The sequence below is a fragment of the Engraulis encrasicolus genome, chromosome 4 (genome assembly GCF_034702125.1).
Source record: "Engraulis encrasicolus isolate BLACKSEA-1 chromosome 4, IST_EnEncr_1.0, whole genome shotgun sequence".
Classification (NCBI taxonomy): Eukaryota; Metazoa; Chordata; class Actinopteri; order Clupeiformes; family Engraulidae; genus Engraulis; species Engraulis encrasicolus.
In genome coordinates, this window is record NC_085860.1 from 26,676,217 (window position 1) to 26,697,550 (window position 21,334).

A 21,334-nucleotide genomic window follows, 5' to 3' on the forward strand; every position below is an offset into this window, starting at 1 on the left:
TAATAGCTGCCATTCAATTTGTTCCGCGTGAAACGCTGTGAACACCAAAACGAATGTCCAGAAAGCATTCCTCGTCAACGTTTTTCTAAAAATGTTCTGAAACTTCTGCTCTGACAAGTTTCCACTGTCCCTGTTGTGTCTGCATTAGGGCTGCACGATATCAGAAAAAAATTGATACCTGATAACAGCATGCAGTACCTCGATAACGACATTTAAACGATATTTATCACTCTTGATATTGCGATAGCAATACTTTTTCGATATATTGTGCAACCCTAGTCTGCATGCTTTCAGCAACATACAAATATTTTTGTGTAGTTTGATATTGATTCATTGTTAACACTCATGTAGATATTTTTAAAAGTGGATGTTTTATGTTTACATACACTATAAACATGGCACGTGGATAAAACATTTTTTTTGACAGGTGTGTTTTAGCCCCCTAAAAGGGATATTTTTTCCGAGTTTGAAAAGGAGATTTCTAAAACTTTATCTAAGTGTAAAAGATGCGTTTTCAAAAAAACATCCATATACATGTAGACAGCTTCTCATAGACTGCCAAACAAACGGATAAGAACACATTCATGTCCATACGTCTGCAGACGTGGGGCGCATTAGCTCCTGCAGGCCTCCAGGGGGCGTCGTGGTGGAAGTCTTCACAACGCTCACAGTTATGGCCCACTGTGTGGTGCTGACACACACACCGGCCATGGACCTGGTGAAACATAAAGACAAACACACACACACACACACACACAGACACACACACACACACACACACACCCACACACACACACACACACACACACACACACACACACACACACACACACACACACACACACACACACACACACACACACACACACACACACACACACACACACAAAGGTGGTTAGAATTCTAGTGTAAAACTAATCTGCTTGCTCTCACTGGAGCGCACTTATCACTCTTGCAGCCTTATTTTACTGCTACAAGCAACACACATGTGGCCATCTATGCAATGTCTATGTCAGGGTCAATGGGTCGAATCGCTCAATCTTGAAACAATGGTATACCCCACCCCATCCCATCCCATCCCATCCCATCCCATCCCACCCCATCCCATCCCATCCCATCCCATCCCATCCCATCATACCCTAGCCTGTCTCATCCAATCCCATTCTGTTCTATCCCGTCCTACCTTTTCCTGTACTATTCCATTCCATCCCATTCTGTTATTCTTTCCTTTCCTTTCCTTTCCTTTCCTTTCCTTTCCTTTCCTTTCCGTTCCTATCCTATCCTATCCTATCCTATCCTATCCTATCCTATCTATCTTATCCTATCCCATCCTATCTTGCACCATGCTGTGCCATCCAATCTTGTACTATGCTGTGCCATCCTATTCAGTGCCAATTCATCATACCCTATTCTATTCCACCTCATCTCTCAAATGTTCACCCACCATGCCTATTCTCAAAGATTTTCTAGTAGAGTAAGATAAGTCAAACCCTGCCTACCCAATGCAAAGGAATATGCTCAAGTTCGGTCTCCTGAGGGAGCATTGTCCCCTTCTTCTACTTCTCTTTCTGTGTAATTTGGTGGCGGCTTGCACCAAGATGTGCGCTACTGACATCTACAGCACTAAGGGAACTCCTTTTATTCTCAAGCTAAAGTCTGCTAAAGGTCTCCTAACCTAAGGTCTCCTAAAGGGGCGCTCACCTGACGTCACATGAATTCCGGAAAAGTATGGGCTTGATTTGTCTCTACCTTTTCCAATGTCTCTGCTATCCTATCTTGCACCACCCCATTCCATATCCTTCCACACACCCCCCTGCTTCACTCCAGTTCTCTCCACCCACCATGCCCGGCTCCGCAGGCAATACGTCTCCGCGGGCGTTGTCCACGGGCATGCACTGGCTGGCGTGGCCATTGCAGAAGCAGCTTCCCCTGACCACCATCTCGTACAGGGCGTAGTAGTACTTGTCCTGGGGGTTCCTGCGCCGCCGCGCCAGCAGCGTGTCCCCCAGCGTCAGCAGCCGCGTGAAGTTCACCCGCAGGTTGGTCATAGTGATGAGCTCTGAAAAAGACACCAGGAAAATGTGGTGAGGTGGTGAGGTGTTCAAGCATCGTTTTCATGCCTGCAAATGTGACTGAGGAGTTCCTGCACACTTCGTCCCCCTCAGGGCCGCGAACCTGCCACCTCGTCAATGGGAGGCACAGTACGAGACCGCTACGCTAAAGGACCGGTCTGATAGCCCAACGCTACCGCACTGTGTTGAGGCTTCGGGAGGGAGGTTTACTAACATTCCACGCCACACTCTGCTAGTTGGCCTCCGTTGCACAAATAAAATGCCAAAAAGTCAGACTTTAAGTCAGACTTTAACGAGAAGTATAGTCTGGAGTAGCACCATTGGTAAATCTGTGGAACCAATGGTTGGCATCCAAATTGTTTCGAACTGCTTAACTGCACTAAATTGGCCAGCACACTAGTGTTATCACCATGCTAAGGCCTACGCAACAACCTGCTACGCAGCTTAAAAAAAACTTGCTACACAGATATTTGTAGAACATTGTGATTGGAGTGCAGAATCAATGGCCCTGCTATGAATTTGTCCTACGGTGCAAGTCTAGACCAAACCGCAGGATTGGTCAAGTTCCCTAGGTCATCAAAACGACAGACTGATATTTGTTTTTAACAGAGGACTTCTTCTTTTCTTACCTTGAATGGCAGGATCGTACGGGTCATCTATATCAAATCTGGGATCCAATGCTTTCAGCACAACCTACAAAGGATTTCATTGGTTTTATTCAGTTCTTAGTAGTACAAAAGTCCTTTACAGTTATTAAATTGTGGGTTAGTCATTAATACAATTATTAATACAATAATTAATGTGGTAATTAATACATTGATGCAATAATACAGCAGTAATGCTAATAATGAAAGTAAGATTTGCAAAGTTAGCAGTAGTATTATTATTATTATTAGTAGTAGTAGTAGTAGTAGTAATGTAGTAGTAGTAGTAGTAGTTGTAGTAATAGTAAGCATTAATACCTCTCCGTCTGTGGAGGGCTCTGGCCCGGAGTAGCGGCTTTCACAGATGACATCGCTCAGGCTCTCCGCATCCTCCTCAATGACGCCGGGGAAGGAGGATGCACAGTCCTCCGCAAAGTAGCGGAACACCTTCCACGTCTGCCCGAAATCCTTGGAGCGCTCCACCAGCATGGCAGCTGGGCGGAAGCTCTTGAAGTGATGCAACAAAAGTGTTCAGGAATGAGATTGTGCGTTGGCATAGTGTGTAATAGTGAAAGTATATGTACATGTACAAGTAGAGTGATGTGCAAACTAAGGTGGGTAAACGTACAGTATGACATAAATGCCACACTTTCTCATGCAGCATTTCCTAAAGCAGGTCGGGACTGGTAAAGTGCAACTTCATGTAATAACTTCATAGGAAATTAGACCACAAGTACCTACAAAGTCAGCACAAGGTGGTTAAAGTTTGCATTTATGTAATTGTATAAAAAAATAAGGAAACAAGTACCTTGAAAGTCAGCACAAGGTGGCTAAACTGGAACACTGTTTCAAGGTCCAGTTGTATGCTGACTCTATGAACACCTAAAGAAAACATACAAAAATGTGGTAACATTTTCCATCTTGTAGACAAAGAGACAGGCAGGCACAGACAGAGCGAGAGAGATACACAGATGACAGACCATGACAGACAGCTAACTACTACGGCACAAGACAGGATTGAAAACCGTTTTAACCCCAGATCCATCCTCTCCCTAAACACCAAGACAACACAAACAGGCAAGTTTGCAACTTTGGTATCCTTGTGAAGGTCCACCGCTATGGCAGCTGCAGCCTAATAACCCCACATTGCTCCAGGGACTGTAACCAATACCCTATCCTTAAAGGTGCACTGTGTAATATTTTCAGTAGTTTATTTCCAGAATTCATGCTGCCCATTCACAAATGTTACCTTTTTCATGAATACTTACCACCACCATCAAATTGTAAGTAGTCATTAATAATGACTCATTATTGACTGGGAAAGTTGCACTTTTCATACATGAAAACAAAGGGGGATCTTCTCTCCATTGTCTGCCATTTCGAATTTCCAGAAATAGACAGTTTTACCTGCAAAACTTACTGTACTTTGGTCATACTAGTAAATACTAGTTCATTATTTAGCAAATGTTAATGAAAAGATCAAATTTGGCAGTAGACGTCACAGTTTCAATGAGCAGCATAGTTGCAATACCTTCTCTGGCCACCATCCTACACAGTGCACCTTTAGCTACAGTAAGTCACTTTGGATAAAGGCGCTAGCTAAGTGTGATTGCGTAACGTAATGCAAGGTACCGTTTTCCGACTGCCACCACTTCATCTTGCGCTCCGAACCCTCGAAGGCCGTGATGACATTTTCGATGCGATGGCTGGTGGGGTTGTTGTAGCGATTGTAAGGGCTTGTGGAATCACAGTTGAAGCATTTCTGCTCATCCTGTAGACAAGGAGGAGGGTGCAAATATGAGTAGCAAACGGTGAGAATCAATTAAATAAAAAGGATTTGCATAGACAAGATACAGAACGCACTAAATGTAGAGTATGAGATGTTAGAAAAGCATAATTTGAAAGTGAGACAAACCATTTAAATATCAGCTTCATTAACCTCCATCCTAATTTAGAGTTCTGCAATGAACCCATCACATGTGCTTCCTGCACCTCCATCACAGGGATAGATGGATGAGAGGGCTAGTCACTGTGTGTGGATTCCAATATGCAGGCTTCCATCCTCCCTTGCTCACTTGCCTCCTTGTGGCCTTGTGATGACGTCACCGAAAACATGATTGTATTTCAATATCTGGCAAAAACTCAATTCTAATTTCATTTTCACATTTGCAAACGGGATTGTGAATGAGGAATAGTCCACCAAAAGCTGTTGTGGCTAGGCTGACAACGGGGAAACCTTATTGTTTTCTCCACAGAGGCGGGGCGTCAGCGAAATGCGAGGCCACAAGCACAGACTGAGGACGGGATTCCACATATTGGAATCCACCCACTCTGTCACTCTCTCCAGTCTCTCCCTCTCACCTGGCAAGCGTCGGCAGGTGACCTTTAGCGACCCGTGACCCTCTCTGAACTCTAGCCTATGGCTGCATGGGAAAAGGGAAAGTTGAAGTCAAGAGCCATTTACCAGTTCTATAAATCAAAGTTGACAATGACCTTGGAAAATAGATTTCTATCTCAATGTGCTTCCCCTGGTTGAACAACGGTAAAATAAATAAAAAGAGATAGCCTAAGTTCTTCTTAAACCCCATTTTTCTCAAACCATGAACACATGCTTTAACCAATGCTGTATAATCTGTGTTTGTTTATACACAGTATTTCTTTTTTTAAATGAAAGCATACTCTTTGCATAAGCATAAGCATAAACTTTGAACTACAAAATATTCCAATTACAATGGATGTTCTTGTGGAGATATTGGCAAGTCCCTTTCAATGCATGTAGGCAGTAAGTAGACTCATAGTACAGATGGGCCCGTTGACACTCTTTGCTGAGAGCAATAAACTACATCATAACAACACTGGTATGACATTACCAAGAGCCTTACTCTAAGTAACAGATCAAGACTGTGATTACCATCTTGGTAACAACAAACATTGTAATAGGGACTCTGCACAAAGAGGTGGTTAACCCACATAGTCCAGATGTATGATTCAGTTTGAAAGATGGTGAACAAGAAGAATATACAGTAAGGCACATTACAGGTGCTTAAAGAAACGCAGGGACATGTGCGAGCACGACCGTCTGAGGCCGTCTGAGCTAATTCAACTGAAGTCTTGAAAGAAAAAAAGGAGGAGGAGGAGGTTGAGAGTGACTTTTTCTTTCCTGGCGATACTGTTTGGCAACAAACTAACTACTGATCACCACTCAACGCCGGAGGCCAAGAAAAATATGACAGGCGTGACTGATGAATGAATTTGTGTGCTCAGAGCGGAGAGAAAGAGGCACACCTACATACCTGACTCACATGTGACCGAGCGAGCAAGTGGAGTGTGTGCATATGCGTGTGTGCATGCGTGTGTGTAAAAGAGAGAGAGAGAGAAAGAGGGAGGTGTGTGTGTGTGTGTGTGTGTGTGTGTGTGTGTGTGTGTGTGTGTGTGTGTGTGTGTGTGTGTGTGTGTGTGTGTGTGTGTGTGTGTGTGTGTGTGTGTGTGTGTGTGTGTGTGTGTGTGTGTGTGTGTGGGTGGGTGTGTGTGTGTCTGCGTGCGTGTGTGTATATGTGCGTGCGTGTGTGTGTGCGTGCGCGCGTGTGTGTGTGTGTTTTGTTTGGGGGGGGTGATGACAGGGAGCAAGAAGGCGTAAATAAGTGTTGGGGGGGAGAGGGCGGGGGGCAGAGAGCAAGTGGGCGTAAATGAGAATTGGGGTTGGGGTTTGGGGTGGAGTGGGGGTAGAGAAAGGCAGAGTAATGACCTATAAGTATGGCAGATCAGGACTTGCCTGCAGAATGCATCACGCTTGCAGGAGTTGGCCTGACAATTTTAGTGCAAAAGGAAACCAGCGCAGACCCTCTAATACAGGTACTCGCTTTTCACTTTTAAAGGGAACCCTACTCCTTTAGCGGGGAAATACTGCACGTTCATTGCCCAACTCCTTTAACTCAACAATTGAGGTTCAACACTTTTAGAATGTACACACAGTGTAGTGTCGTGTAGTGCATACAGGGCTGTAAATGACCGCTTGAGGGTATTGGGCTTTTATTTTGAAACGAGCCAGGAGGCGCACATGCGCAATTGAGGATGCCAATATGGCGGCCTCCTAGGAATGAATTTATGCGAGTTATTCATGCTGTTTGACAAGACGCACAGGAATCAGCGTGCACCCGACTTGTGCCGCGTTTCCACTCCTTTTGATATGGCTTTCGTGGCATTCTGATGGACTCTCGTTTGGATTATCGTATGGGCTGGTCGTCGCACAGTTTGCCTTTTGCATGGACTCTCGTTTGGATTATGGCTAGTTTGCACCCCTTGCAGAGTGGAGCGAGGTATGCATTGTTTTCATGTTTCAATCAATGTTGGTAAACCGCTAACCGCAGGTAATGTTATTATGATGAAGTCCTTGTGTATACTACTGTGTCAAATTGTGATTTTATCGGACTGGTGTGTGTAACTTTTTTTGGATTTATAATATGCAAACCATGAATCATGATGTTTTGGGAGTATGTTTTGTACAATGAGCTTAAGTTTTTGGTATTATTATTGTGTGTTTTTTGAGAACTGTGTTTGTGTATTAAACTTCAGTTTCACGGTGCTGAGGAGCAACAATAAAAGTTGAGAGATGCACCCGTTTCGAGACTCCAAAGGCGTTTGATTCCGAGGGCTGCTACAGTGAAACTCGACACAGTGGGCTCGAGTCAACCACCGCGCTCCGTCAGAACCATTCACCGCGACCAGGACGTGCGATTCTCCATCCATGGCCTACAGATAAGTCCACGAGCAAAGACATTTGCCAGTTTGCGTACTATGACTGAAACACAGTGACGTTTTTAAAGGTGGACATTGAACATTTCTGAAATATTCGTTGGAGTTGTGTGCTAATCAGTTTGTTGGGTTATTCTTGAAACATGAGAACTGCCTGCAATATTTAAGGAATCAGGAAGGTGTGTGAATGCATTGTTGTATTTTGTGTTTTTAAAGAAAGGAAACTATTGACAAGTTATTAAGTGATGCCTTTCTGTTTGCTATTGTGATTTGCTACGTGCCTGGTTTGGTGGACCTGTGAATATAAATGGTTTTAAATTAATGTACATGAAAATCAAAACTTGAGTACATACATACCTACACCACTTACCTGCTCAATCAGACATTCACACACACGCACTCAGCCAATATGTCAACCAAAGATGCCGAAACAGTGGAGATTCCCAGAGGTGCAGATGAAACATGTTTGCCCCGGCCTAACTCTCGGGAACAGTTGCCAACAGATAAAGGACAAGTGTCACATGAAGAGGCCACAAAGAAAAATGAGAAAACATCCAATGCTACAACTAAAGAAACGGATACACTGGAGATCCCTAAGGAACCAGCAAAGGCATGCTTGCCTCGTTCCAGTTCTCGGGAGCGAAAGTTGACCCCAAAGGGACAAGCAGTACAGGAAGAATCTGCAAGGAAAAATGAGAAAACATTCAACGCTGCTTATGAAGTGTGGCGAAAGACTGCCAAGGCCATAAGAACACAGTTAAAGTCTTGGTGCTCATATGAAGAACTGGAGTCACTCAAAGCCAACATTGGATTTAAATATAAGGTAGTTGCTGAACGATATGAGGCTATGCTGAGAATCCAAAGTACACCTCCGGCCATTGTAAAACGAATGGATGCATGTGGATCCATAACATCAGACATCCGGGAACTTGTCACAAAACGACTTCAGAGCACACATGAATTCAATGACATTCTTGAAAAGGAAAGAGTGAGACAGATATTAAGTAAAGAAGAGTATGGGTCAATTTTTGGAGAAACCAACACGGAAACTGTGATCTCTGAATTACCTAAGGACTTGGATAGAAAATCTACTGCCAGTTCAGTGGTGTCAAGCAAACGTGCTGAGGCTGAAGCGGAACTTGCTGTCAAGGCCGAGGAGGCAAATGCCATGCAAGAAGTCCATGCTCAACAGACAAGACTGGAGGAACTGGAGCAGGAATGGAAAACTAAGGAGGCTGAAATGAAATCAAAAATAAATAAAGAAAAAATCAAGCTTCAACAGCTACGGGCTGACAGTGACGTGAAGGTAGCAGCGGCACGTGTAAAAGCCTACAATGATTGTGAAAACCTAATTCGAGGTAGTGAACAACCACAAATGTCAGAGATCAGCCAAAAACATAGAAAACCTCCATTGAATGTGCAAGCCACACCTTTCCAGCCACAGCATACACCACGAGGAATATTAACAAACCAGGCAGAGGTCAATTTAGCACAAGAAATTGCCAATTCATTCACTCTAAGTCGCCTACCCATCCCAGAACCTGCGGTTTTCACTGGTGACCCTCTGAAGTTCATTGATTGGCAATTATCCTTCTACGCCCTAATCGATCAGAGGTCACTTCCTGTCGCGGAAAAAATGCTCTATTTGAAGAATTACCTCGCAGGGGAAGCACGTAAGGCTGTGGAAGGATTCTTTTATCGAAACGCAGAGGACGCCTATCAGGGCGCTTGGGCAGTGCTTCAAGATCGTTATGGGAGTCCATTCATTGTTCAAAAGGCCTTCAGAGACAAACTCGTAAGGTGGCCAAAGATTGCAGCAAATGACCCAATATCACTCAGAGAATTTGCTGATTTTCTCAAGGGATGTGCTGAGGCTATGCCACATGTAAAGGGGTTAAGCATTCTTGACGACTGTGAGGAGAACCACAGGCTGCTTAAGAAACTTCCCGAGTGGCTAGTTCGCAGATGGAGTCGCACAGTTGTAGAAGAATTGGATAAAGGTGGAAATTATCCAAACTTTAAATGCTTTGCAGAGTTCATAGCCAAGGAAGCCCGAATAGCATGTAACCCCATTGCGTCACCATTCCTGTTGAACATTAAAACAACAGATGAGCGGATGCCCCAGCGAGCCAAGTCCCTAAGCACAGTCACTCAAGCAAAGGACTCCTCCATGGAGACGGAACAGTCGAAAACATGGCCACCTTGTCTATGCTGCCAGGATGCAGCCCACGGCATTGCTAGATGCCCAATCTTTACTGCAAAATCCATGGATGATAAAAGAGCATTCATTCATGAATATCACCTCTGTTTTGGCTGCTTAAGAAAGGGACACATTACTAAAGACTGTAAAAGACGCCATATTTGCAGCACGTGTGGGCGACGTCACCCTACATGTCTGCACGTGGATAGGCAAGCAACTCCAAATGAAAGCATACCAGCTGACCCTGGGGCCACTGGGGGACATTCAACCGAGGAAACTCATATTGTCAACTCACACGCCCTAACACGACACGCTTCAGCTACTTCCAGCATTGTCCCAGTTCTTGTATCTTCCACAGCAGTACCAGGAAAGGAAATTCTCACTTATGCTTTGCTCGACACACAGAGTGATTCCTCCTTTATTTTGGAGGAGTTGGCCACTGAACTCGATGCAAACGGACTCCCAGTGCAACTTAAGTTGAGCACCATGACTGCTGCCAATACAGTAATAGCAAGTAAGGCTGTTGGTGGTCTACAGGTTCGGGGATTGAACTCTGAGGTGTATGTGAAAGTGGGACAAGCCTACACTCGAGACTTCATTCCAGTCGATAAGTCACATATTCCAACAACCAGCACTGCACTCCAGTGGCCACATTTGAAGCACCTGAAGAGCAAGATGGCACCTTTGCAGGACTGTGAAGTGGGTTTGCTTATTGGGTATGATTGCCCATCAGCACTAGCCCCACTGGAAGTCATCGCAGGCGACGAACATGAGCCCTTTGCTCAAAAAACTGCATTAGGTTGGAGCATCATTGGATCTGTGAATCCTCATTTAGACAGGCAGGGAAATCAAAGTCATGTCCATCGAATCTCAGTGAAAGAAATCCCAGTGCCATCTGCTCCAGATGTGTTAAGGGTTTTAGAATCTGATTTCAATGAAAAAACATATGAAGACAAGTTTGTGTCCCAAGATGATGTGCAGTTTATCCAGTTTCTTAGTGCCAATATTGAGCAGAAGGACAATGGACATTATGAAATGCCACTTCCCTTTAAGGGCACTGAAGCTCCATGTCTACCAAATAACAAGAGACTGGCCACCATCAGACTGCAACATCTAAAGAAAAGGCTGAAGGCAAACAAGCAGTATTACAACCAATACACAGCCTTTATGAGCGATATGATGGAAAGAGGTGATGCAGAACTGGCCCCTACAGCTGCTGAGAAAGAGACAGTGTGGTACATCCCACATCATGGTGTATACCACCCTAAAAAACCAGGCAAACTTAGGGTTGTGTTTGATTGCTCTGCCAAGTTTAATGGTATCTCATTGAATGACACATTGCTAACAGGTCCTGATTTGATCAATAACCTGGTGGGAGTGCTACTGCGTTTTAGAAAAGATGCGGTTGCTGTGATATGTGACATTGAGAAAATGTTTCACCAGTTTTCTGTCACGCCTGAATGCCGTAATTACCTGAAGTTCCTTTGGTGGGAGGGGGGCCAGTTGGAAGCAGAGCCTCAGGAATACAGAATGACTGTTCACCTTTTTGGTGCTGCCTCATCTCCCGGTTGTGCCAATTATGGGCTCCGGTACCTAGCGCAGCAACACAAGACTGAGCATCCTCTAGCATCAGCCTTCATAGAGAACAATTTCTACGTCGATGATGGGCTGATTAGTGTTCCAACAGAGGAGGAGGCCACAGAGCTCATTGTGCAGGCACAACAACTTTGCAAGAGTATAGGTCTGCGCCTGCATAAGTTCAATTCCAATCGAAGAAATGTACTTACCTGTGTAGCGCCATCAGAAAGGGCAGAAACTACTGACACTTTAACACTCAATCCAAGTGCTTTACCAGAAGGACACATTCTAGGGATCCAGTGGTCTATGGAAACGGACACCTTCACCTTTAACAACGACACCAAAGACTACCCTTCAACTCGCCGTGGTATCCTGTCAGCTGTTGCCTCTCTCTACGACCCACTTGGGTTTGTGGCTCCATTCAGTTTGAAGGGAAAATGTATCCTGCAGGAGCTGTGCAACACAGGCGCTGGTTGGGATGATCCCATTCCTGCAAGTTTGCAGCCACGGTGGGAGGAGTGGAAGAATGAACGCAGAACATTAAGGCAAATTGTCATACCCCGATGTAATGCTTCAAGCAACCTCAGTAAGATTGTCAAAATTGAGTTACACCACTTTGCGGATGCCAGCAGTGCTGGATATGGTGCGTGCTCCTACTTAAGATACAGAGACGAGAAGGGAAAGATCCATTGCAGCCTTGTAATGGCAAAGGCAAGAGTTGCCCCACTGAAAGTCTTGAGCATTCCGAGGTTGGAACTGTCGGCCGCCGTCACAGCTGCCAGAATGAGTGTCATGTTAAAGTCTGAATTGCAAATGAAAATCGATGAAGAATTCTTTTGGACTGACTCTCAGGTGGTGTTGGCATACATCTCAAATGAAGCACGTCGGTTTCATGTGTTCGTGGCCAACCGTGTGCAACTGATAAGAAGTAGTACAGACGCCAAACAATGGCACTACATTGACACGGCACAAAATCCAGCCGACCTTGCCTCAAGAGGCGCTCACATTGAAGAAATCACAGCATCTAACTGGCTATGTGGACCCAAATGTCTGTGGGAAAAGGACGTGCTCGTACCCCCTAAACTCTCAACAGACTTGCTTGTTGGAGACCCAGAAGTCAAAGCAATCCAAGTGTTTGCTACGGAAGTCAGTAAAACGAGTGATATTCTGAGTCGTTTGGAACGATTCTCTTCCTGGACAAAGCTCATCAAGGTGATTGCAAGAATCAAGAGACTGGGATCCAAGGAGACTTCGCCTCATGGCAACTGTGTGTCTGTTGAAGAACGCAAGAGAGCTGCAGAGATCGTGATTGAAATGACTCAACAACAAGCTTTCGCTCAGGAGATAAAGACCCTCCAAGAAAGTTGCAATGCATGTGTCCCAAGCTCAAGTCCTCTGTTTTGCCTGGACCCCCTTTTAGATGCAGGACTACTTCGTGTTGGTGGGAGGTTGAAAGAGTCAGACCTGAGCCTAGAGTTAAAGCATCCCATTATCCTCCCAAAGGATAGCCACATCACTGAGTTGATAATAGCTCATCATCACGCCCAGATTCACCATCAGGGGCGTAATCAGACATTACTGGAGCTAAGAAGCAATGGCTTTTGGATCCAAGGTGGGAGTAAGACTGTATCCAACTTCATTCACAGATGTGTAAAATGCAGAAGGCTTAGGCGTCCTGTAGAGGAACAAAGGATGGCTGACCTCCCCAAAGAGCGCTGCCAAGCCTCCGCCCCTTTCACCTTCTGTGGAATGGACTGTTTCGGCCCGTTTGTTGTTAAAAAGGGTCGGAAGGAGCACAAGCGCTATGGGCTCATTCTCACCTGTTTGTATTCACGTGCAGTCCACCTTGAAATGCTGGAAGACCTGTCCACGGACTGCCTTATCAATGCGTTAAGATGTTTTATCAGTCTGAGAGGAGCAGTCAGTCAGTTGTACTGTGATCAAGGCACAAATTTTGTCGGAGCCAAAAATGAGCTTAAAGAAGCCCTAAAGCAATGTGACCCAAAGACACTAGAAGCTTTCTTGGCAGATAAGCAATGCAATTTTGTGTTCAATGCTCCCTCTGCTAGTCATGCAGGGGGAGTCTGGGAACGTCAAATCCGGACAGTCCGGAATGTGCTGCATGCCACTGTGGATCAATGCTCAGGGAGATTGGATGACTCCTCCCTCAGAACGCTGTTCTATGAAGCAATGGCCATCGTAAACAGTCGGCCTTTAAGCATCGATGGAATCAATGACCCTCATTCATTGGAGCCCTTGACTCCAAATCACCTCGTCTTAATGAAGTCTAAGGTTGCTTTACCACCACCTGGAAAGTTTGTGAGGGAAGACTTGTATGCGGCAAAAAGGTGGCGTAGAGTACAATACCTGGTGGAGCAGTTCTGGAGCAGGTGGAGAAGAGAATATCTCCAGAACATTTACTTAAGACAGAAGTGGCACGTACCCCGGAGGAATTTGCAAATAAACGACGTGGTCATTATTAAGGAAGACCTGCTCCCCAGGAATGAGTGGCGTCTTGGACGTGTGATTGACGTCACAGAAGGAGCTGACGGACTTGTTCGTCGTGTCAAGGTGCGAGTAGGAGATCATAACCTACAGGAAAGGAAAGGAAACTACACTTTCAAAACTTCAGTCGTAGAACGACCTATCCAGAAGTTAGTCTTACTACTGGAAGCTCAGTAACCTCAGTAACCCCCCCCCCCCGCACTACAAGCACATTTCCACGTATCACTTGCACTTTACATGCACATTTGCACACATACCACTGTCACTTTACATGTTTATGTGTGTATTTGTGGTTTAGCCTGTGGGGTATTTTTGAACTTTTTGTACTTAACCTGTAAGAAGGAAAATCATGGTTGATTCATTTGTTTTACCTAATTCATCATAGCATGATTTGGTGGGAGTGTAAATGACCGCTTGAGGGTATTGGGCTTTTATTTTGAAACGAGCCAGGAGGCGCACATGCGCAATTGAGGATGCCAATATGGCGGCCTCCTAGGAATGAATTTATGCGAGTTATTCATGCTGTTTGACAAGACGCACAGGAATCAGCGTGCACCCGACTTGTGGCGCGTTTCCACTCCTTTTGATATGGCTTTCGTGGCATTCTGATGGACTCTCGTTTGGATTATCGTATAAGGACTGGTCGTCGCACAGTTTGCCTTTCGCATGGACTCTCGTTTGGATTATCGTAAAGACTGCTAGCTTGCAACCCTTGGAAAGTGGAGCGAGGTTTGCATTGTTTTCATGTTTCAATCAATGTTGGTAAACCGCTAACCGCAGGTAATGTTATTATGATGAAGTCCTTGTGTATACTACTGTGTCAAATTGTGATTTTATCGGACTGGTGTGTGTAACTTTTTTTGGATTTATAATATGCAAACCATGAATCATGAGGTTTTTGAAGTATATTTTGTACAATGAGTTTAACATTTGAGTATTGTCATTGTGTGTTTTTGAGAACTGTGTATGTCTATTAAACTTCAGTTTCACGGTGCTGAGGAGCAACAATAAAAGTTGAGAGATGCACCCGTTTCGAGACTCCAAAGGCGTTTGATTCCGAGGGCTGCTACAGGGCTCTGAATTAACACCAGTCAACTGACCAAAAGCTGGTGAAATTTGAGCTTGGCTGGTAGAAAAGACCAATTTACTAGCCACCTTCACCCATTATTGAGTGTGTGTTTGGCATCTACGTCACCGAGCCATTTTGGCTGGTGATGAAAAAAGTGAATTTAGAGCCCTGAGTGCATATATAGTGTTTAAGTCTGCCATTGGATGGTTTAACATTTGCAGCACATCATATTGCAAAGGTGAATGTTCCTGCAAGAAGTCTCACAATCCCAATGCCAAACATTTACATGCAAGTGCTTCAGCACACCCCAACCCCAGGCCGCTCGTATTACACCCCCAGAATGCCTTCTGCCTGCTGTGGCGCATAGCATACTTTTCAAAAAATGTGACTGTTTTATGGTATTTCCATAGCTAAAGGCATCATGCCCATGCATAACATTGACACGTCTGCGTTAGTTCCCCCCAATCAGTCAAAATACAAAATCACAATCCAAGTCTCTGTTGTGCTGCACCTTGACTAAGATCCTATAAAGATAGGGGGGGGGGGCGGGGGGTCGAGAACAAACATTGGGAGTACAAAAGGGAGGGTTTAAAGCAAGCTAGTTCAGCTTCCTGTACAGCTCTCCTGTTCTGTTCCCGACCTTCCAACACATTCCACAGGCACTAAACAGCGCTCTACATGCAATACCTGAGTGACAGAGGACTTCATCCAATCTGAGTGATAAGTGGAACAAAATATCTGTCTGTCTGTTGGTCTGTCTGTCAGTCTCTCTCTCTCTCTCTCTCTCTCTCTCTCTCTCTCTCTCTCTCTCTCTCTCTCTCTCCCTTTCTCTCTCTCTCTCTCTCTCTCTCTCTCTCTCTCTCTCGCTCCTCCTTCCTATTCTTTCTTTACCATGCTGTTCTCTCTCCTCTCTTCCTCTCTCTCTCTCTCGCTCGCTCCTCTTTGAACCTTCCTTCCTATTTTTTCTTTACCATGCTGTTCTCTCTCCTCTCTTCCTCTCTCTCTTCCTCTCTCTCTCTCTCTCTCTCTCTCTCTCTCTCTCTCTCTCTCTCTCTCTCTCTCTCTCTCTCTCTCTCTCTCTCTCTCTCTCTCTCTCTCTCCCCCCCCCTCACTCTCTCACCTCCAGGTATCCCAGGATGCAGTAGTTCTGTGCTCCATGGAGTCCACAGGTGGATGTGGCTGAGAGCTGGGCCGAGCGTCCCACCATCAGGTCACCCAGCTGGGGGTGGCAGGAGTTGTCATCGCACTCATCCTGGCCGAGGACGAGGACAGGGGCGGAGATCCCTAAACACAACACCGTCAGTAAACATCAGAGAGATCAGAGAGAGAGACAGGGACAGAGAGAAAGGGATGGAAAAAGAGAGAGAGAGAGGACAGAGGGAGAGAGAGAGAGAGAGAGAGAGAGAGAGAGAGAGAGAGAGAGAGAGAGAGAGAGAGAGAGAGAGAGGGGAAGAGAAATGGATGGAAAGAGAGAGGGGGAGAGAGAGAGCGAGAGAGAGAGAGAAAGAGAGAGAGAGAGAGAGAGAGAGAGAGAGAAAGAGAGAGAGAGACAGAGAGAGAGAGAAATAGATAGGTGGATGGTGGGGCAGTTGATTGAAAGAGTGAAGAGAGAGGGGGGAGACAGAGACAGAGACACAGAGAGAGACACAGACAGAGAGAAATAGATAGATGGATGGTAGAGGGGGGGGGGGCAGAGACACAGAGAGAGACACAGACAGAGAGAAATAGATAGATGGATGGTGGGGCAGTGGATTGAAAGAATGAAGCAGACTTTCAAGGACCAGAGCTGTTATCCAAAGTACCTGTAAAAGGTTATACACTCTCCAATCAGAGGTTACGAGATAAACGTTGGATAAAAGTCAACAAACATCACAGTCCTCTTTCATGCTGTAATGATACCCAAATAACAAGGAGTTACAGTATACATGTATATACCAAAAGTAACCACTAATGGCAATGTTTCATCCACACTGACACTCTGAAGGTTACCGAATGTATGGTAGAGCATACATTAGGCCTACACAAACATAATTGCAGCACATAAACCATAATGTCTAAAAAGATAAATCATCATGTACAGCTGGATGATGCATGGTTAGCAGCATGCTAGCCGGCTTTGAGAAAACCGACTGACTGCCGTTAGCAAAATGCAAATGAGCAGTGAGCTAGTGTCAACAGGTGAAAAATGTGGCTACTTGCAGGTAATTGTATATCCTCAAGGTCATAACATAATGGTGGGACCGTCAATATTGTTCAACTATTTGCTTAATCCAAAATGGATTCCACATACAGTATGTTCTACAAATCTTTCTGAAGACCATTAAACTTTTTTAATTTTAAACTATGAAAAGAAATCGAAACAAAACATAAAATGACTTACATGTGAGCAGGAAAAGGATGACACCCAGATCAATCATTGCAGGGCTGGAGAAAAAGATATTAGGGAAAAAAAGGAATAAAATAATACTTTCAATATAGCCATCATTACAGGGTCTCACTATGCAACATTTAGAGAAAATCCACAGTCAGCCACACCAAATTTATCAAAAGTGACATTACTCTAATTTCAACACAAATATCCGTTTCCAACCAAAACATCATTTTGTAGTGCTATACATACTAATAATTACCCAGGACCATCCATCGTGGCTCAATCAACCATCAGAGCTGCACACAGTACAGTATGCATGCTACACATCTGTAAGTTCTATACAGTGTATTTGACTAAAGGCTAAAGTGTGGGTGAAAGATTGCAGTTATGTCTATAATACTGTACATCCAGGCAACAATTTCTACTGACATTTTCAACCCTGCACAGATGTACTGTATGTCCTTAGACCTATAGTGCTGCTTGTTAAAAAATCAAAGCCAAATCCCAGTGCAGTATCCCAAGATTTCCACAATAAATAGTGAAAGAAGGGACAGGTGTGCAAGAAAAGTGACTCCTCACAAGGGTCAGAGAAAGAGTAACCTGAACGCTGACGATTAGTATTGTGTGCCACTCAAGTAGACCAACCTAATGCTCAGGGGAAGTTCCTGTAATGCACAGCGGAGGATCCACACACATAACATAATCCTTAGGAGGGTCGATGCTAACCCCCTTGCTTACCGTTTACCGCTCACTACACATACACAAGTTGATGTGTTTTCATGTTACTGCTTGTTTATGGCACCAAAGACAGACACCAGGAAATAATTGTTTCAGTACTACCTGCATGATATGGTGTACCTACACTCAGGGCACTAAATTAACAGCAGCCAACCGGCCAAATGCTGGTGCAATTTCAGTTTGACTGGTAGAAAAGACCAACTTATTAGCCACTTTGACCCATTAAGTGTGTGTTTGGCTGATAAGCTTAACATCTACAAGCCAATTTGGCTGTTCATGAAAAAAGTTAATGTGGAGCCCTGCCTACATTGAAAAATATACTACATGATAACATTGAACATCACCATGGGTATCCATATCTGTCAGATCAGCCCACCACCTCAGCCACCCACATCTTTTAAATGTGGAATTGCAAAATAAAACATCACAAGGAGATACTGTATGGAGCACCAAATACAATAACTACAATAACAAATATGCCCTCCTTAGAGACATAAACCTATCAACACCTTCATGGATTGTGCCAGAGTAAAAATGGAAGGAGAATGGAGTGCCTGTATGGTGTACTGTAATACATTCACACTCTACAGAGAACACACGGCACCAGCCACAACTATGCTGTCCACAATGTTATTTTCATAATCAAAACCGCTCCTGACTTAACAATACCCTGATGATTAAATGCCCCAAAGCCCAACGCCACCAGAACAACCACCATCTCTCTATCAGCGTGTTCCATCTTTATTTGGTGCAAACTACCAATTATCTGACACCATCTACCTCACCCCACGCAAACAACTCAAAAGTTTGTCAGTCAAGTCAATGATGGAAGGGATAAAGTATTAACGGTTCAAACAGATATATACTCACGGCTGGGTCTTAGCAAAAAGTCAAAAGGTTTCCGATTAGTGAAGGAAGGTGGCTTGCCCAGCATGGGTTGGTTGTGCGCCCTACAACACAACACAACACAACACAACACAACACAACACAACTTGTTAGGAAAGTGGATCTCTCTCTAAAGCAAGTTGAATGGCAGCAGCTCTGCTCCACGCCTGCCTGGCCCCTACCCCCTGCAGCAGTGTGTGTGTGTGTGTGTGTGTGTGTGTGTGTGTGTGTGTGTGTGTGTGTGTGTGTGTGTGTGTGTGTGTGTGTGTGTGTGTGTGTGTGTGTGTGTGTGTGTGTGTGTGTGTGTGTGTGTGTGTGTGTGTGTTAATGGTGCTGCACTGTTTCAGCATGTAAAGACACACCTGAGATTCCCAAAGTGGAGAGAGAGAGAGAGAGAGAGAGAGAGAGAGAGAGAGAGAGAGAGAGAGAGAGAGAGAGAGAGAGAGAGCAGAATGCCCTGGGGTGTTTGGAAAATGAGGATTAGGTTTCATCCAGGGCTGATTTATGCTTGTCATGCCGCGGCGAAAGCTGCATGAGGTTTGAAGGTGTGCAGGGCAGGGAGAGAGATGTGTTCACTCGCCAGGGTTGCCAGGTGTGACTGATCCTTGATTTCCACCCCGATAGAGGCTTAAAAAACGCCCAGAAGTAGGGCTGCACTATTATGGAAAAAATTATAATCACGATTATTTGGGTCAAAATCGTCATCACGATTATTAATCACGGTTATTGAGTTTTCGCTGATTTAAAAAAATTTTTTTTTTTTTAAATATAACCAAGAATGAATTATAAACTGGATGAGCTAAATAAATATATATATAGTTATGTAAAAGGCAAGCGCATGAAACTTAGGTGGAAAGACTTCTAGCCAGAAACACCAGACTGTCGGCATGTTCTAACTTCTGGCTTCAAGGACGCTCTCGAAGGTAGGTCACTATTGTCACAATTAAATCCTGATTGAAATCACGATTTCGATATTACAATTACGTCACGATTTTCGATTATTTTCGAGCCCTATCTAGAAGCACAAAAAAACAGCCCAATTTTAGCTAAATTCTATTCATTTATGTAGCGATACGACTACAGAAAAACCCGGCCAATCCATTTCCCAGCCCAATTGGGCGGGAAACTGACAGACCTGGCAACGCTGTCACTTGCTCGCTGACTTGCTCCTGGATAGGACAGGTACTGCCTCCACTCCTCCTCCACAGCTTCCCCTTGGAAATGTGCCCCAGGTAAGAGGGATGGATGAGTGCATTTGCAGTGTTGCTCCTCAAGGAAGCGCAAATAGACACTGTAAAAAAAAAAGTCAACATCGTGGCCCCACCTCAAATCCACCATTCCACCAAGCACTCAAAAATTTGAGTAATCAAAAATATTTTTTTTCAGTCCAGAGTAAGGACAAGATTGTTTAAGAAGCAATAAAAAATGGAAAAGAAAGGGTCCCAAACACTAAAAGTTATACATTACTTAGCTATGAGTTCAGTAATAATATGCTATTAACTTGTAACATAACATAATAGTTAGTTAAAAGTAAAATTAATGTATTAATGTAATACATTCATTAAAAAAATATCCAACATACCGTTATGTAATACTGAACAACCCTTACTTAAGTATTATTTAATAGCTACTTAACTGTATATTGTGGAACCTTATTTGGAAGTGGACAGACAAGGCTTTCTTGACTGGGCTTTGTTTTTAAGGAATAGAACAAATGAAAAAGAATTGAGGAATACCATGTTAAGCATTATGTCTGTCAAGTTCATCACACACACAGATAACATACAATTAACCAAGCACTGCTCACTCACAGTTCACAGCTGAGACATGAATGTACTTTACTGAACAATTCCAGGTGGGTTTGATGAAAACTTTAACTCCTTTATGAATTAGCAAAGTTATTTTATAGTTCCTAATCGTCGGAAGATACCTATAAGTAAAATATATTATGATTATTATGACTATTAAATTCATTATGATGATTAGATTAGCCTATTATCAATTACTACTATTATTATTATCTATTAGATCTATTATCTAGTTTGGATAGAATTCAGGATTAAAAATAAAGCACAACCTGAGACAGCTGCGTGACTAGAGATAGCAGAATAGTTAGGGCTAACAAATAATGGTGGTTTGATTGGTGATACAGTTGGCCAAGGCAGTGCAGAGAAAGTCGAACCATGGCAACAATAGCTTGGTCCCACCGACAGCCCTCAGCTATCCAAACCGTTCGATTCCAGACTAAACTTTTCATGTTATAGTCTGGCTCTCCAGGCTGACAGAGACATAAAACAAATGTAAATGAACACACCAAAGACTTTAAAGTTCTTTTATTTTTTTCAGCCCTCATGGCCCCTCCTCAGGCAACTATCCCATATGCTACAACATGTCATGGAAATGTAGAAATCCTTAAGCATATAGGTCTACACTGACTGGTTTCTGCCCTTTTTGTAAGAGGGAGAGTCCCTAACAGTTACACACGCATGCACGACGCACGCACGCACGCACGCAAGCACG

The 21,334-nt window shown here is 44.1% G+C and overlaps 2 protein-coding genes across 2 annotated transcripts in view; one reads left to right on the forward strand and one right to left on the reverse strand.

Moving 5' to 3' along the window:
- The window catches only part of lamb4 (laminin, beta 4), a 49,108-nt gene extending 30,208 nt beyond the window's left edge, over positions 1 to 18,900 (reverse strand). The window contains exons 1-9 of the mRNA XM_063197021.1: positions 18,800 to 18,900; positions 17,201 to 17,244; positions 15,941 to 16,104; positions 4,349 to 4,487; positions 3,525 to 3,598; positions 3,035 to 3,223; positions 2,702 to 2,765; positions 1,842 to 2,059; positions 595 to 715 (exon numbers count right to left, since the gene is read on the reverse strand). Of these exons, the coding sequence (XP_063053091.1) occupies positions 595 to 715; positions 1,842 to 2,059; positions 2,702 to 2,765; positions 3,035 to 3,223; positions 3,525 to 3,598; positions 4,349 to 4,487; positions 15,941 to 16,104; positions 17,201 to 17,237 (1,006 nt within the window). The 5' untranslated portion in view covers positions 17,238 to 17,244; positions 18,800 to 18,900. The remainder of the gene's footprint in view (positions 1 to 594; positions 716 to 1,841; positions 2,060 to 2,701; positions 2,766 to 3,034; positions 3,224 to 3,524; positions 3,599 to 4,348; positions 4,488 to 15,940; positions 16,105 to 17,200; positions 17,245 to 18,799) is intronic.
- LOC134447525 (uncharacterized) lies at positions 11,811 to 14,788 on the forward strand. The gene is made up of 2 exons (XM_063197022.1): positions 11,811 to 14,480; positions 14,736 to 14,788. The coding sequence occupies exon 1, from the start codon at positions 11,949 to 11,951 to the stop codon at positions 13,926 to 13,928; it is 1,980 nt and encodes a 659-aa protein (XP_063053092.1). The 5' UTR covers positions 11,811 to 11,948; the 3' UTR covers positions 13,929 to 14,480; positions 14,736 to 14,788.
- Positions 18,901 to 21,334: the final 2,434 nt, after the last annotated feature.